This window comes from Leptinotarsa decemlineata, unplaced genomic scaffold, assembly GCF_025532065.1.
Source record: "Leptinotarsa decemlineata unplaced genomic scaffold, Ldec_3_MD MMD2_P_RNA_scaffold_9, whole genome shotgun sequence".
Classification (NCBI taxonomy): domain Eukaryota; kingdom Metazoa; phylum Arthropoda; class Insecta; order Coleoptera; family Chrysomelidae; genus Leptinotarsa; species Leptinotarsa decemlineata.
In genome coordinates, this window is record NW_027412536.1 from 4,995,792 (window position 1) to 5,012,508 (window position 16,717).

The 16,717-nt window shown below is 32.5% G+C and overlaps 2 protein-coding genes across 5 annotated transcripts in view; one reads left to right on the forward strand and one right to left on the reverse strand.

Moving 5' to 3' along the window:
* GABA-B-R2 (gamma-aminobutyric acid type B receptor subunit 2) overlaps positions 1-16,717 on the reverse strand; it is a 374,454-nt gene that overhangs the window by 133,885 nt on the left and 223,852 nt on the right. Inside the window, exon 1 of one of the 4 annotated variants that reach the window (XM_074170502.1) lies at positions 10,386-10,579. The exons of the other annotated variants lie outside the window; for them this stretch is intronic. The gene's annotated coding sequence lies outside the window, so the exon portion shown is untranslated. Of the gene's footprint in view, positions 1-10,385; positions 10,580-16,717 lie in introns of those variants that run through there. 4 annotated transcript variants of the gene reach the window in all.
* LOC141480484 (uncharacterized) lies at positions 10,698-13,300 on the forward strand. Its single transcript, XM_074170503.1, has 6 exons — positions 10,698-11,320; positions 11,509-11,772; positions 11,923-11,994; positions 12,126-12,194; positions 12,851-12,946; positions 13,011-13,300. The coding sequence occupies exons 1-6, from the start codon at positions 11,180-11,182 to the stop codon at positions 13,296-13,298; spliced, it is 930 nt and encodes a 309-aa protein (XP_074026604.1). The 5' UTR covers positions 10,698-11,179; the 3' UTR covers positions 13,299-13,300.

Sequence of the window (16,717 nt, forward strand, 5' to 3'; positions counted from 1 at the left end):
AAAATTCTTGAAGTATGAAGGAAACGAAAAGCCACTTTGAAATCAATACGAATGATTTGTATTATTATATTCTTTACTCGGTATAAATGGAAATATCTTCGGCCCCGTCCAAGAGGGTTAAACACACCCCCAAAATGAAAAAAATTCTTGAAGTATGAAGGAAACGAAAAGCCACTTTGGAATTAATACGAATGATTTGTATCATCATATTCTTCACTCGGAATAAATGAAAATCTCTTAGGCCCCGTCCAAGAGGGTTAAACACACCCCCAAAATGAAAAAATTCTTGAAGTATGAAGGAAACGGAACGCCACTTTGAAATCAATACTAATGATTTGTATCATTATATTCTGTACTCGGTATGGATGAAAATCTCTTCGGCCCCGTCCAAGAGGATTAAACACACCCCCAAAATGGAAAAAATTCTTGAAGTATGAAGGAAACGAAAAGCCACTTTGAAATCAATACGAATGATTTGTATCATTATATTCTTTACTCGGTATGGATGAAAATCTCTTCGGCCCCGTCCAAGAGGGTTAAACACACCCCCAAAATGAAAAAAATTCTTGAAGTATGAAGGAAACGGAAAGCCACTTTGAAATCAATACCAATAATTTGTATCATTATATTCTTTACTCGGTATGAATGAAAATCTCTTCGGCCCCGTCCAAGAGGGTTAAACACACCCCCAAGAAAAAAATTCTTGAAGTATGAAGGAAACGGAAAGCCACTTTGAAATCAATACGAATGATTTGTATCATTATATTCTTCACTCGGTATAAATGAAAATCTCTTCGGCCCCGTCCAAGAGGGTTAAACACACCCCCAAAATGAAAAAAATTCTTGAAGTATGAAGGAAACGGAAAGCCACTTTGAAATCAATACGAATGATTTGTATCATTATATTCTTTACTCGGTATAAATGAAAATCTCTTCGGCCCCGTCCAAGAGGATTGAACACACCCCCCGAAAATGAAAAAAAATTCGTGAAGTATGAAGGAAACGGATAGCCACTTTGAAATCAATACGAATGATTTGTATCATTATATTCTTTGCTCGATTTAAATGAAAATCTCTTCGGCCCCATCCAAGAGGGTTAAACACACCCCCAAAATGAAAAAAATTCTTGAAGTATGAAGGAAACGGAAAGCCACTTTGAAATCAATACGAATGATTTGTATCATTATATTCTATATTCGGTATAAAGGCAAATCTCTTCGGCCCCGTCCAAATCTGAAAAGGTAATCAGGAGGTTGTGCCAAAACTGTGTATTAACTGTGTATTACTCACTGCTTCCTTCATGAACCAAAAATAACAAAGCTTATTTATTCACCGATAAATTTGCATGGTGTAAATTCTGAAAAATCGTGGAGACTTGTTTTCTGTTTGTATATATCGCTTCTCAGCAGCAATTCTGGGGCCAAACGTATTCAAAAAACACTTCATTGTGATATATTCAGTAAACAGTTTCACACAAACGCAACACGTGTTTCGCCGTGTAATGGCTTCTTCGGGCGTGCCTTTACTAACTTTACTAGTTAGTAAAGACACGCACGAAGAAGCTATCGTATGGCGAAACACGTGTTGCATTTTTGTAAAACTGTTTAGTGAAAATCTCACAATAAAGTGTTTTTTGAATACGTTAGTTATGGATTTTCATCAAGTATGGGCCAATCTCATCATATATTCTGGAGCCTATTATATAATTCATTATTTCTGGACATAAGGGATACAATCATAATATATAAAAAATAATGATTTCTTAGGGATTATTCAGCAAGTGAAACAAAGCTTTTTAGTTTACACCAAAGTTAGTTAAGTCGACATAAGTCACATACATCATTTAGCATTTTCTCACTCAAAGTCACTCCTTTCTCAATTTCAGAAAGCAAAAGTAGGCAGTTATAGTGAATTAGTCTACGACATGAGTAACATTTGAAAATGTTTTTTTCGATATTTGCCTCAATGTTTCCCGAACAATACAGACATTTTTGTTGCATGTCACAACAACTGTGCAACAGTAACCGTTTTAATTCTTGCCGGTACATGTTCATATAGCATTCAGTTGTCAAATGTTGATTCTGTACAATCATAGAAAAAAAAATAAATTATGTACACTCCGCAGTTGAACCCATCTTTCTGAATAATGTGATTTAAAATTTCAAATCGCCAGCTTTCAGCACTTTGTTTTTTGGAAAAGAGAAAGTGCCTAAATTTCATCATATATAATTCACGAATACGTTTTTCTTTCCCGAATGGATCAATTACAGTAAGTTTTTTTTCCAAAAAATTTACTTTGACTAATACAAAATGTTGATTACTTGCGACTGGCATTATCACTTCATTTTTGATGAAGTTGACACTGTTTATGAAATTACTGTTAACTTCGGTATCTCTAAAAATTATTGATGACTTAGCAACAGAAATTATCTGATAATAGTTTGTTTTATTCAGAATAGACAAGCAATGATCGATGACAAAACCATCAAGCCATGTTCCTTCATTCAAAGTTGAAAAGTCGTTTATGAGAAGTTCCTTGATAGAAAAATCTACTGCTTGATTTACTATGACAACGTATCCTCTCTCATTGGGTAACTCCTTATAATAATCAATGTCTGCTACTAGACCATTATCTAAAAACTGAAGTTGTATACATGTTGTCCATTTTCGAAAATCAAGTGGGATTGGGATTGTATCATCGGGCTGAACAACAGCTGGCAGCATGTGGAAATAATAGAATGTTTTCAATTTCCTGAACATAATGTTCCAAAAGCTTTTCGATCGAAAAATCCTAACGATTTTAATCCCACGGAATGTGAAAATTACCAAATCGCACCAATTCCTTTTCGTTATTTCAAGGATACCTTGTATTTGATAATAATAAATATGATCATATAACATATCAGAATTACCTTTTTTCAAAAATTTGAAATGATATCTGAAAGGATCTTCGTTTCTGGCAGCGAATGGACATTTCACTTCGATTAAACCATCGTCTCCGATCAAACCATCAGGAGATGCAGCTAGAAATGAATGATCTTCATGAATGAATAATCCAGCTGATTGGTAAAGTAACTTTGTCATGTCGATATATTTTCTTATTGCTAACTTTTCATATTTTATTCCATGTAGTACCGCCGGGCATCTGTTAGGTGATTGTTTCGAGATAGTATGGATGATATTTCTGAATGAGTCGACTTTCTTAACCTTACATATCCTTCCAAAATATGACGACGTGACTCTCATTTTTCTTTCTTCGTGCCATCTCAAGCAATTTCTTTGTTCTCGAGTAATATTCTCTAAAGTTTTTCTCTCTGTTTTGGTTAACTTCAGATTATTCAAAAATGTCACACATTTTTATCGGAGCATTACAAATTTGGAGACTGAAGAATTTTTGATATCCATTGGATTTCGCAAACATAATTTGCAAACAAAAGTTCCTTCGTATGATTTCTTAACATCACGTATATCTTGATCACATTTTTGATGAATCCATCTTTCACATTGATCGCATTTGACCCAATCTGTTTTCTCATTAATGATACCATGTCCGCAATAAGCACATTGTGGCAATTCATTGTCATCTTCTGGAAAAATAATACTGTCGCTAATAGTTAAAAAGTAATTCTTTTTTAAAAACATTCCTTCGAAATGTGTTCCTGCATTTTTTTTTTCGGTTTTCGTTGCCAACGTTCTTCACAATATTTTTCGTCTGTGTTGTCACCTTTCGTCAGACGAGACTTCCCAATCCCTAAATTACATTCTATATTCATAGATAATACATCTTCTCTCAATTTTCTTACAAAATGAGAATATTTTAAATTTTTCTCTTCCTTCAATTTAATGTTCTTTAGTTGTCCAAAATAGTTTTCCACAACGGAATTGCTGAGTGAATATTTTTCTTCAAGCATTAAGGCACTCCATATTGGACACAAAGATAAATACTTGTGTAACATGAGTTGAAAAAATGTCTCATTATAATACACGTTCTCAGTGTCACCTTCATTTTTCAACTCGATATTTTTTATTAGCATTACAAATCTTTGATAATGAGGAGAGGATTTCAGAAGTCCTTTCGATTTTGGATAAATAGAATCAGATTCTAATTTTTCCCCACTTTCCGCATTAAACGAATACGTTTCGCAGTTTATTGAGGATGGGACACTGACCAAATATTCGGCAGTTTTTGTTCTCCTACAGACATATTTGGATTTTAACAAAATGTACACATTCTCTACAAATCTGTCAAAATATTTCAAATCGTTGATCAATATAGCAGATGCTATTAAATCTTTAAAAAATCCTTTTTGGTGATAATTTTTTGCCTCAATATCTACATCTTTGGAAACCATCTTCATGTAATGAGCACAGCATAAGTGAACTCTTATTGGTTTTGATGCTGGATCATTTCCCTCGTTTGAAGATACTCCAGAAATGAACACCTATTGCAAGCTTTGCATATTGCATGCAACTTTGCAAAGGAAAAATCTGATACAACACCAGAAAATGTTGGCCAAATGTTACTACATTCACAGAAGTATCTGAAGTCATGAAGTAACTTGAAAATTGTATTTGAGTCATGTACAGATGATATCATAGAGAAAATGGGATATATTCTTTCAGGTTTCTTGAGTAATATAACCGCCGTATAAAGTAAATTCTTTTTGTTTGAGTCATTGGACTTCTCACGACTCCACCGGTAGCATCAAAATATATCAAGGGTAATTGATCACCTGATTTCTGAGATTTTAAAACCTCTAGTTGCTCTTCGCTATATAGTTTGACATTGAATGGAACACAAACTTCTTTGAAGAATTCAGGATGATCTTTCTGCATGAAAATTATGTCCAACAAATCATCATTGCTCCTGTCAAAGTGAGCTAAGGCTTCAGATTTAATTTTTCTCACAACGGTATCAGATTTAATGTGTTGTAAATTTTTTCCCATAGAAAGTATTTTTTCATTGGCGGTCAGTAACATTTGTTTTTTGTAATTTGATGGCATTTCTTTGAACAATTTTTTCTTTACCATTAATCTTTCCAGGCCTGTCACATTACCAGTTAAAAAATTGGTATGATTATAATTTAAAGAAGAACTGTAAACATTCACATGTCTATCGAGAATAGTGATTTTGAATTTTTGCATCTATATGAATTGTGTTTGCATACCCCAAATATATTGATCGATTTATTTTTCTTGTTAAATTTTACGAATTTGAAAATTATCAAGCAAACGTTATTGACATATTTCCTAATTCTATTGCGAATGTAATAGATAATACTTTTTGCTTAGTTTGCCATTTGTAAATATCAACTTCCATATATGTCTCTCAATAGTAAACGACCCTTCTAAAATAACGCATTCCTTGAATGTGATATATTTATTTGTTTTTTCTGTCTCTCTACTGATATTTCTGGAATCAATTGGTAAAATATTATCGTCAGAAGATGGACTCGACAAATTATACAATTCCTTTGGAATGTCAAAGTCCTCTGGGGTGATTTGACACTTTCCGTTTTGAAGTGTTGAGGCAATATTACTTTCATTTTCTGTCAAAGCACAATTGTTTACCGAAGAGTTTACTACATTGAGAGATTATTTTTGCGAATCATAAGCACTTTCTATATTCGACGGTAAGGGAAAATTCAAATTTTCAGTATTATTAGCGTCGAATTCTGTGACATCTGCGATTTCAGCATATCGTCTGTTGGAAGATGGGATATCTTTATTCGATATCAACGGGATCGATTCGTAGAAACATTGCTTTGATGATAATTTTTCAAAATCACTTCTGGATCCGTTTTCATTTTCAATCACACTACTATTATTTGTATCTTTACTATAAATACGAATTGATGCATCTTTGCTACTATAAGCGTCGCTATATATTGTATGACGATTATTCACAACATTTAAGGGCATAATTTCCTGTAATGACAATCCGGAATTATTCGATTCATTCAAATCTTCGGCATTCGTGAAACTGGGTTCAACATGGATTTTTGAATGAAATATACGCCAAGTGTTATATACTCTTTTTCTCTTTTTGATGGAGTTTTTCAATCAAAGATCTGCACAAATTTTTTCATAGAGAGAATTTTTATTCCTCCAATTTTTGCAATTTTTTTTTATCGAATCCTTTCTTCAATAAAGATAATTCCAACTGGTTGCATGAATTTTTTCCGGAGTAATCATTTTCAAAGTATTTTTGATGGAAATACATTTTGAAACTTTCAGTATCATTTATAATTCGCGAAATAACGCTTGGGAACTGATATTTCTTATTCTTCACGGACAATGCAATTTTCTTTGTTATTAGTTCATTAAATTTCTGGTCAAAATCATACGAAGGACAATATTGCTTGAGTTCTTCGGCAATAGAATCGTAAAGCTTTAGTTTAGATAAATGTTTACTTCCCATTTTTGAAACAATCAACTGAATGAACTGACTAAAATAAAATCAAATACCAACTCATCCAAAGTAAAAACTAAAAAGAAACTGATGATTTTAAATCTACTGAACAGGAAGACAATACGAATTTGAAAATAAAACAAGGCAAATTTTTGTTAACTTCTTAAAAATAAGATAGTCAAGCACAAAAATTGTATACTGAAGTTAGGCCACAGTCAGCGAAGTAAGCATAAGGTATATTCAGAGAGCGAGACTCTATCACGGTTCAGCCGACGCGACGCGATGAACAGATGTAGCTTGCTTGTAGCAGTCTTTTATCAGCAGACATTACGTGGCTTAGGTGCGTTTTACAATTTTTTTAACGTGATATTAATGGCTGTAACTTGAGTTCTAACTATTAGATTGATGTCAAATTTCATATTTGAGAATATTTGAAGTAGCTTTACTGTCATAAAGTTGAATTGAGATTATAGCCCTATGTAAGGTAACACTTTATTCTTCAAAATATCAATTGAAAATGCAATTCTACTGATTTCTATCAGTAGTGTTTACTTGATTGAAAAATGATTTGGATGCAAAGGATTTTCTAGATTTACACTAGTTCCTACAGGGTGACTCTCCAAGAATTGCATCGGCTAATGAAAGTGTATGTAAAAGACAAACTATAAAACTTCAACAATAGAAGTTCGAAGAACTTTCGAACTGACAAGCGAGATGTCAATAAAAAAGTTCATTATTTACTATCCAGTGAGTTTCGGAACATTTTGTTAGAAAGTCATTTACGATTTTATTCGACGCTTTGCAGTTGGTTAATTGTCCAGATCATTCGAATCAATATTTTCACAAATGAAACCCATAATGCTTGATGAAAAATTTTTTTTTGTAGGAATCGATTGTTCGAAGTTGGTTCTAGGACAAGAAGCCCTTGAGGTTTCACACATTCCCGGAAATAGAAATAATAAGATAATTATTATGGGAAATAAAATTATTTTGTTAACCTCAAATGAAGAGACAGAAGAAAAACCAAACACACATGCTTTCTAGTAGTTTAAGTATTATTCCATGTGAATTTTGTCTATAAAGTTTCCTTCGACAATTTCATATCTAAGATACACCTTCATCTTTATCACTAACCTGTTCTATTTGAATAATATGAAAATTGTGAATTTATTAGGTTTCATAATCGAATATAATATTTATTAGTGGAGTTATGACAACAGAACTCAGAATTCTCAATTTCTCTTCCCAATTTTTGGCAATGAAGACAAATAATACTATCATATTTCTCTTGAACGAGACCAAAGAAATTTTCCTCGATACCAAATATCAAATGTAACGATAAAAATCATTCGTATCAATTTCAAAGTGGCATTTCGTTTCCTTCATACTTCAAGAATTTTTTTCATTTTGGGGGTGTGTTTAACCCTCTTGGACGGGGCCGGAGAGATTTTCATTCATTCCGAGTGAAGAATATGATGATATAAATCATTCGTATTGGTTCCAAAGTGGCTTTTTGTTTCCTTCATACTTCAAGAATTTTTTTCATTTTGGGGGTGTGAACCCTCTTGGACGGGGCCGAAGAGATTTTCATTTATTCCGAGTGAAGAATATGATGATACAAATCATTCGTATTGATTTCAAAGTGGCTTTTTGTTTCCTTCATACTTCAAGAATTTTTTTCAATTCGGGGGTGTGTTTAACCCTCTTGGACGGGGCTGGAGAGATTTTCATTTAAACCGAGTAAAGAGTATAATGACACAAATCATTCTTATTGATTTCAAAGTGGCTTTTCGTTTCCTTCATCTTTCAAGAATTTTTTTCATTTCGGGGGTGTATTTAAGCCTCCAGGGGCCGAAGAGATTTTCATTTGAACCGAGTAAAGAATATAATGATACAAATCATTCTCATTGATTTCAAAGTGACTTTTCGTTTCCTTCATACTTCAAGAATTTTTTTCATTTTGGGGGTGTGTTTAACCCTCTTGGACGGGGCCGAAGAGATTTTCATTTATTCCGAGTGAAGAATATGATGATACAAATCATTCGTATTAATTCCAAAGTGGCTTTTTGTTTCCTCTATACTTCAAGAATTTTTTTCAATTCGGGGGTGTGTTCAACCCTCTTGGACGAGGCCGAAGAGATTTTCATTTAAACCGAGTAAAGAATATAATGATACAAATCATTCGCATTGATTTCAATATGGCTTTTCGTTTCCTTCATAGTTCAAGAATTTTTTTCATTTTGGGGGTTTGTTTAACCCTCTTGGACGGGGCCGAAGAGATTTTCATTTATTCCGAGTGAGGAATATTATGATACAAATCATTCGTATTGATTCCAAAGTGGCTTTTCGTTTCCTTCATACTTCAAGTGAATTTTTTTCATTTTAGGGGAGTGTTTAACCCTCCTTGATGGGGCCGAAGAGATTTTCATTCATACCAAGTAAAGAATATAATGATACACATCATTCGTATTGATTTCAAAGTGGCTTTTTGTTTCCTTCATACTTCAAGAATTTTTTTCAATTCGGGGGTGTGTTTAACCCTCTTGGACGAGGCCGAAGAGATTTTCATTTAAACCGAGTAAAGAATATAATGATACAAATCATTCGTATTGATTTCAAAATGGCTTTTCGTTTCCTTCATTCTTCAAGAATTTTTTTCATTTTGGGGGTGTGTTTAACCCTCTTGGAAGGGGCCGAAGAGATTTTCATTTATTCCGAGTGAGGAATATTATGATACAAATCATTCGTATTGATTCCAAAGTGGCTTTTCGTTTCCTTCATACTTCAAGTGAATTTTTTTCATTTTAGGGGAGTGTTTAACCCTCCTTGATGGGGCCGAAGAGATTTTCATTCATACCGAGTAAAGAATATAATGATACAAATCATTCGTATTGATTTCAAAGTGGCTTTTCGTTTTCTTCATACTTCAAGAATTTTTTTCATTTCGGGGGTGTGTTTAACCCTTTTGGACGGGGCCGAAGAGATTTTCATTCATACCGAGAAAAGAATATAATGATACAAATCATTCGTATTAATTTCAAAGTGGCTTTTGGTTTCCTTCATACTTCAAGAATTTTTTTCATTTAGGGGGTGTGTTAACCCTCTTGGACGGGGCCGAAGAGATTTGCCTTGATACAGAATATACAGTATAGCTATATGCTTTCACGTCAAGGCACATCAGAAACCCAAAAAACATTATCACGATTTCGGTACGCTACTAACCATTCTGGTATTTCCGGAAAAAAAAGCTGCTGACTTTGGCTGCTAACTTCACACCGGTACTCTGCAAAGTATTAGGATAGACAATAGCCCATTGTGTGGGTGCCATTGTTTATTAGCAACGATACATCTCTAAAGTAAATGGTAAAAATAGGTTTCACATCCGATAAATCAAATATTCACTTGAACAGAATTGTTTCATTATGTTTATTATTAATATGAACTAGTTTGCTCTGCTATAGAATGACATTTAATATCTATATAGTTCTGAAATTTTTGGGAAAGAAAGTTTTTAACTTTCTACTACTCCATCTGAAATGTTCCATAACTGTTTAGATTTGTCAGTATATCAACTCATTCCATATATTGTTATCATGCATCTAGCGACAAACAATTGTCAGTAATCAATTAGTTTTTCATAAAGTCAATATGAATATTTCACATGAAGCAAAGTCTGTAGGAAAAATTCTGTTTCAATAAAAGGTGATGTTTTGAAGGTTGACATTGGAGTGTTGACTCCAATGTATTGATTGAATGATGTAATGATTGAATATTATTGATAATATCCATGATGGAAAAACAAAAGTTTGTTATTAATCGAGTTTTTCAAGAAATCAATATGAATCTTTCGACTGGAGCAAAGTGTTATTCCATTATTGAAAATATTGTCTCCAAAGATCAACACCTTCATTCTTATTTTAGATTTCATTTCATCGATTTTTGAACGCTACAAAAAAATTACCATACAAATTACTTTTTAGAGCTTAGTGAGAAGTATGTGGTGTTGTATTGTGTCATGAATATCCGTATGGAAGCAGGAATTTGGGCGAGTTGTGAGCGCCTATCTGCCGCAGAATATAGGGAAGTATCATTTAGAACCGCGGAGTCCCAACTCCCATTCCACAACTGGAAGAATCATCAAATGATGATGTTGTAAATATTTCAAATGAGTTAAAAAGGAAATCATTGTTTCAATCCATATTTGTATATATCTAGTCATTTGGTGAATGAATGACTGAAACTAATTATTGAGTGTTTTAATATTTATCAATATCGAATATTTCATGGTGAATTACATGTCAGTCTTATTACAATACAGTCTGAACAGAGCATACACTTTGGTGTTTGCTGGAAACTTCACCTTGCTTGTTTCGAATTCTATTTTGATATCCAGAGTGGATGACTTCATAGCTTCGGGTTAGCGGGAACAGTCGATGATAAATAATGGATTGTTGTGAAAGTTACGGCCGATTTCATAATCAATATGTAAAGTCCACTTTACCGAAAGGAGACTTTACACTAAAGTCCCCTTTAAAGTAGCTGTTGCCGTCATTTGGTTTCATAATTAATATTAAAGTGCCCTTTCCATAAAGTATCTTTTAAGTAATTTTAAAGATGTTGGTCAACCTGGAATTCATGGATTTTGACAAGATTTGTCATATTTGACGAGTATTTAAGTTCAGTTCAGTTTGAATAAGTAAGGTTGAGAGTTGTGGTGTTTGATGTTTTTGTTATTTGTATTTGTGAGGACGATTGATTTGGACAGAAATGGAAATGTTAAATAATAATAAGAAAGTTCGCTCGTCAAATTTTTCTCGGGAGGAAGAAATGAATTTAATACAAGAAATTGAAAAATTCAAGCATATTTTAGAATGCAAAACTACTAATAAAGTAACGAATGCAGAAAAGGTATGTATTACAAGTACAAGCAATTTTTTGTGTGTATTTTATTTATTGTAGAATACATGTTAATGTAATCATAACCCTAATTTTACTTCATCAAGGGTGAAGGGTGTGAGCTTGAAATAATAAATTAAAACTATATATATTTATGTAGTTAGATACCTCAATATTAATAAATTTAAATATGATTTTAGGAAGAGGCATGGCGCAAAGTACTTTCCAGCTTCAACTCCAGAAATATACAAGTGAGAAGTATATCTCAGATTAAAGCAAAATTTGATAATCTGAAAACAAAACCTAGAAAGGATGTGGTGAAACAAAAATCATATATGACGGGAACAGGGGGTGGTCCCGCAATAAAAATTGATTTAGATCCTGTAACAGAAGCAACCCTAAATATAATAAATATGAAAACGGTGGTGGGTTTGAATAACAGCTTGGATAGCGATTTCATAAATGTAATTACATTTTTTTATAACCAAATCATTTTGTTTTAACAGTAACCAAACTAAAATTTGGTTAATGGTTAAAAACAGTATTTCTTTCATGATTTTATCTGTATTGGTTAGGGCAATAAAATTAAATATTAATTGTATGTGGTATTATAGGATCTTGGAATGGATGCATCATCTTCAGTTTTGAAGGAAGAACTTCTAAAAGAATATCCTCAACAATTTGTTGTAAGTAAATAAACCGTTTTTTAAATGATAATATATTAGCAACCTGTTAATAGTTGTCAAGATAAATTTGTTATTTTTTGTCTTGGGAACATACTTGTATAATATTAATTATTCTGAATATATTGTTACAGGATTCAGAAATGACAATAATTGCAGCAGGAGAAGCCAAAGATGAAATATCAGAGATTTCTACGCAATCAGTAAGTTATAGATTTTTTTCACTACTAATCCATAGTTCGGAAAGACCTTTTATTTTGAATTGAAGGGTTTATATTTTTAGGAGTGATTAATTTTTGGGAAAGAAATTTTTTGGCTTTCTACTACTTCTTCTTGATACAAAAATTATGTGGGAATCTTCCAAAGAAAGGAAAGAAGTAATCAATTTGAAAATAAGTAACTCTATATATGGATGTGTACATCATGCAAAGAAACATCTTTCAGATAAAAACTGGAAGGAAGTTCTCCTGAAACAGCTATTTTCATATAAACATTGAATTACATTACAAAGTATCTTCTGTATAATTCAGTATTCATTGTTCAGTATTGTTTCGAAAGATTTTTTTTCTGTCGTGTAATTCAATGTTCATATGAAAGTAGCTGTTTCAGGAGGGCTTCCTTCCAGTATGTGTCTGAAAATTGTTTCTTCGCATGATCTACACATCTATGTATAGAGTTACTTATTTTCAAATTGATTACTTCCTTCCTTTCTTTCGAAGATACCTACATTTTTTTTGTATCAAGATGGAGAAGTAGAAAGCCAAAAACTTTTTTTCCCAAACCTTTTAATTTGTTATGCTGATTAAAGCTAATATTTAAGTTAAGACCTCAAAAAATGTAATAGTACATTTGCTTTTAGATAGTACCTGAATTTACTGAAGAAATTGTATTGGAGGAGAACCAGATATCACCTCCTACATCAGTGACACCCTCAGGGAGCATGTCTAGTAAAAAAGTGAGTTTTGAATTGTGTGTGGTACAGTTGTAATTTTTATTATATAACTCTTGTCTGTTCCCAGCAAACGCATATTAAGAAAAAAATCGATTGGAGTAGTTATGCACCTAATAATTTAAAAAGAAAAGCCAACGGAAAACTACACCCAACCAAAATAAACCCGTTATATAATGCAAAAGAAGATTATTATAAAAAGAAAAAGGAGCTTCTTGGAAAAACGGTAGAAGCAGAGGAGAAGGAGAGATCAAGGAGAAGGGAGAGAGAAGAAGAAGAACATTTAAAAAAAATGACTTTATTGGATTTAGAAATCAAATTAAAAGAAAAACAATTAAATAAATTAAATGTTTCATAAAACTGATTTTTAATTATTATTAGTATTTACAATCTAGCAAAATGTTCATTAATTATCAAATTCCTTATATTTTCTGCTATATTTGGATTATTTTCCATGGGGGTAATACATCCTCATCGTCTTCCTCTATTTCATCTTCTTCAGTAAAGTTATCATTCATATCAATGGCAATGTTATGAAGAACTGCAGTTGCGACTATTACTGCCATTGTGGTTTCTAGTTTTAGTCTCATGCCAAACCTCAAAACGGGAAATCGTCTTTTCCATAAACCGTATTGACGCTCTACTACATTTCGAGTCCTTATTATAGACTCATTGTATAAATTTTCAGCAGGTGTTCTAGTTTGTTGTAACTTAGTCATAAGATATGGCTTTAGAGAATATCCACTGTCACCAATTAGCATATACTGACCAAATACACCATTTTCAAATTTTTGCTTTAAACTGCTATTATTAAAAATTGTTTGGTCATGCACCGATCCTGGCCATCTCACAACAATATCTCTTATTTTCAATTTAGCATCGCTTACTGTCTGAACATTTAATGCAAAATAAGATTTTCTACATCTGAATATTTCTGCATCATTTCCACCGGGAGAATCAATTTTAACTAATGTGCAATCAATTGCTCCAATGGTCTTGGGAAATGAAGCTATTTCATAAAATTTTTCAACTGCTTCTTCCAATTCCCTTTTATTTTCATACATACGAATGTGTTGTCGGGCTAGTGAGGCAATAGCAATAGACACCTTTTTGATAATCCTGCTAGCTGAACTTCTAGACACTCCCATAAAATCTGATACGATTATTTGCATATTTCCTGATGCGTAGAATCTTAAAGTCAACAATAATTGTTGTAATGGTGTAATGCACCCACCTCTAAAAAATAAATAAATTTTTTTATAATTCTGTTAATAATACAAATTTTACAACTTACTTATTAGTAGGTAACTGAATTTGTTCTTTTATTTCATCTAGTAGATACAAAACAGTTTGTTTTTTTAAGCGAAAACGTTGGTAAAAGTCAAGCTCATCATATTTTTCGAAGCAGTCTGTTCTTTTCCTATACACTTTTGGTCTTCTAGTATAAATAAATTCTTGATCAGATGAACTTGAGCCAGACGTTTCAAAATTATTCATATTTTTATGATTATTATGGCTAAACGAACACAAAACTAGCAAACGTAGCGAGTAGCACAACAAATAACAATTATTAAAATTGAGGTTATGTTGTAGTTAAATGGCACTTTAGCGAGTTGAAGTAGAGAAATCGACACTTCAACTTTGAAGGACGTTTTTGGCTTAAAGGACACTTTAACTTGGTTATGAAATCAAAAATATTTATTAAAGTATCATTTAAAGTTAAAGTAACCTTTATGTTTCTTTATGAAATCGGCCGTTACCAATATCAATCATCGGTCCACTCATAGCTTTATCGTATATGCATAGTAGGCTAGTGAGTCTTATTTTTTGTCAAAATCCAGATTTTAGCTCATAGCCCATATATCTGGGGATGTATCACGAAGTGTGGATAATTCATAAAAGTCCTACATACGATAAACATACTACACACTACATACCATTTTTATTGATGGAGTTCAATAACGTCAGTCTCTGGTGATCTTCTGGCACAAAGTGTCTCCATTTCATTTTATTAATTTCCAAATCTGCATCGACTTCCCCAATGAATGATTTTTTGAATAAACATGCTATAATCAAAATGAACTTCTGCTTTACATTCGATAAACCCTTATTTTAATCTTCAGCAAAACCCATGAGATACTTCAAGAGTAATTCACCACTGAATACATTCCTGACGGAATCCAATATATTTTGATTATGCACTTCAAGGCCCCATCCGATGGGTAGTGAAGAATTTGTATGTGTTTGTCCGAATGATATCATTGTTTTCATTGTCGTGGTTATGCAGGGTTTTCAAACAACAACCACTTGTTCACCACACATTTCATAGCGAATTTCGTCGAAGTGGTAGGCGATTGCGTTATTGGATAGGTAGCATTTCTTGATGCAATATTATAATGATAATAATAATGTTTTTATTGATAGGAAACAAAATACAGTGTTGCCCATCTTTACTCTTAGCTGCACCGCGCTGATAAAAAAATCCGAATTTTCAACTAAGAAAAAATATCGTAGTATGCCCTGAAACTTTAATAAACATTTCAAATTTTGTCCCAAGGTAGACCTTTTAGTACTTGACATTTCAAAAAAATATTATTAAAATCGGTTTACAACTTCAAATTTTAGGGGGGTGTTTCCATTAAAAATGGGTCACACACACATTATATACAGGGCTTTTCATGATGAGCGTTAATTAGCCGTTTCTGACAAACTATTCAATGGATCAACCTGAAAATTTCACAGTATGCATGAATCAATATGACCTACACGCCTAAAATATTTCAGACGAAGCTGCGTTGTCGCTTCTACTATAAAGTAGCGGCTTCTTTGATTTCAAATGGAACACCCCGTATATAATATCATATTATGATTCATTATCACTTTGTCAACAAATTCATATACTATTTCCCTATACCTATCTATCACCGTTTAGAAGATATAAATAAATTTCGATATTTTTTTTACCAAACATGAACTTTTATAAATGCTGATAATCTTGAACTTTCTTGCATTAAAACGATCAAATTTGATATGGAGTGGAGTGATACTATGAGGATCTTCACTCCGACTCATATTTTCATTTGCCTCATACAGGGTCTTCAAAAAATGCAGATACTTTGATCTCATGAAAAAATGAGTGGAACTCAATTTTTTCAAATGGAACACCCTATATTTAAACATTTTGGAGCTCTACATCCAATTTTAGATCAACTTTGTTCAGATAATACTATTTCTATTTTCAACCGTTTTCGAGATAAACTGTTTCAAACTGAAACTAACCTGGTTTTCTTGTTCGTTTTTTTGAATTCATCACTTATTTTGGATATTGGATAGTAATATTTCTTTTTGATCCATATATATATATATATATATATATATATATATATATATATATATATATATATATGTTATATTAGAAAAATCAATGCACCCTTTGTCCACGGATTGCACCATAATAAACAAACATAGCATCAGCCACTACGCAGTTACCCCGGAAATGACTCAGCATATTCAGCACATTTCCAAGGTTTTTCTAGAACATTCGAAGAAACGCATATCTACATCAGCAGTTCCTGATCCTATAAATATGGGAAAACAAGAGGACGCCTCATTCTTGAATCACTTCGCGACTATCCAAGTTCGTCGATTTCTTGAATCATTTTTGTAACATTTAATACTTTATTGTAAATATTATATTCAATAAAGTTTGTTTTTAAAAATATAAATTCAGTGTGAACCACATAACAAATTGGCGCAGTCGGTAGGATCTTGAGAAAC

Bases quoted from the DNA above. Each gene is read 5' to 3' on its own strand.
- LOC141480484 (XM_074170503.1), top strand. From the start codon at position 11,180: ATGGAAATGTTAAATAATAATAAGAAAGTTCGCTCGTCAAATTTTTCT. The intron at 11,773-11,922 runs GTAATTACATTT...GTGGTATTATAG, and splicing joins TGGATAGCGATTTCATAAAT to GATCTTGGAATGGATGCATC. The intron at 11,995-12,125 runs GTAAGTAAATAA...ATATTGTTACAG, and splicing joins AATATCCTCAACAATTTGTT to GATTCAGAAATGACAATAAT.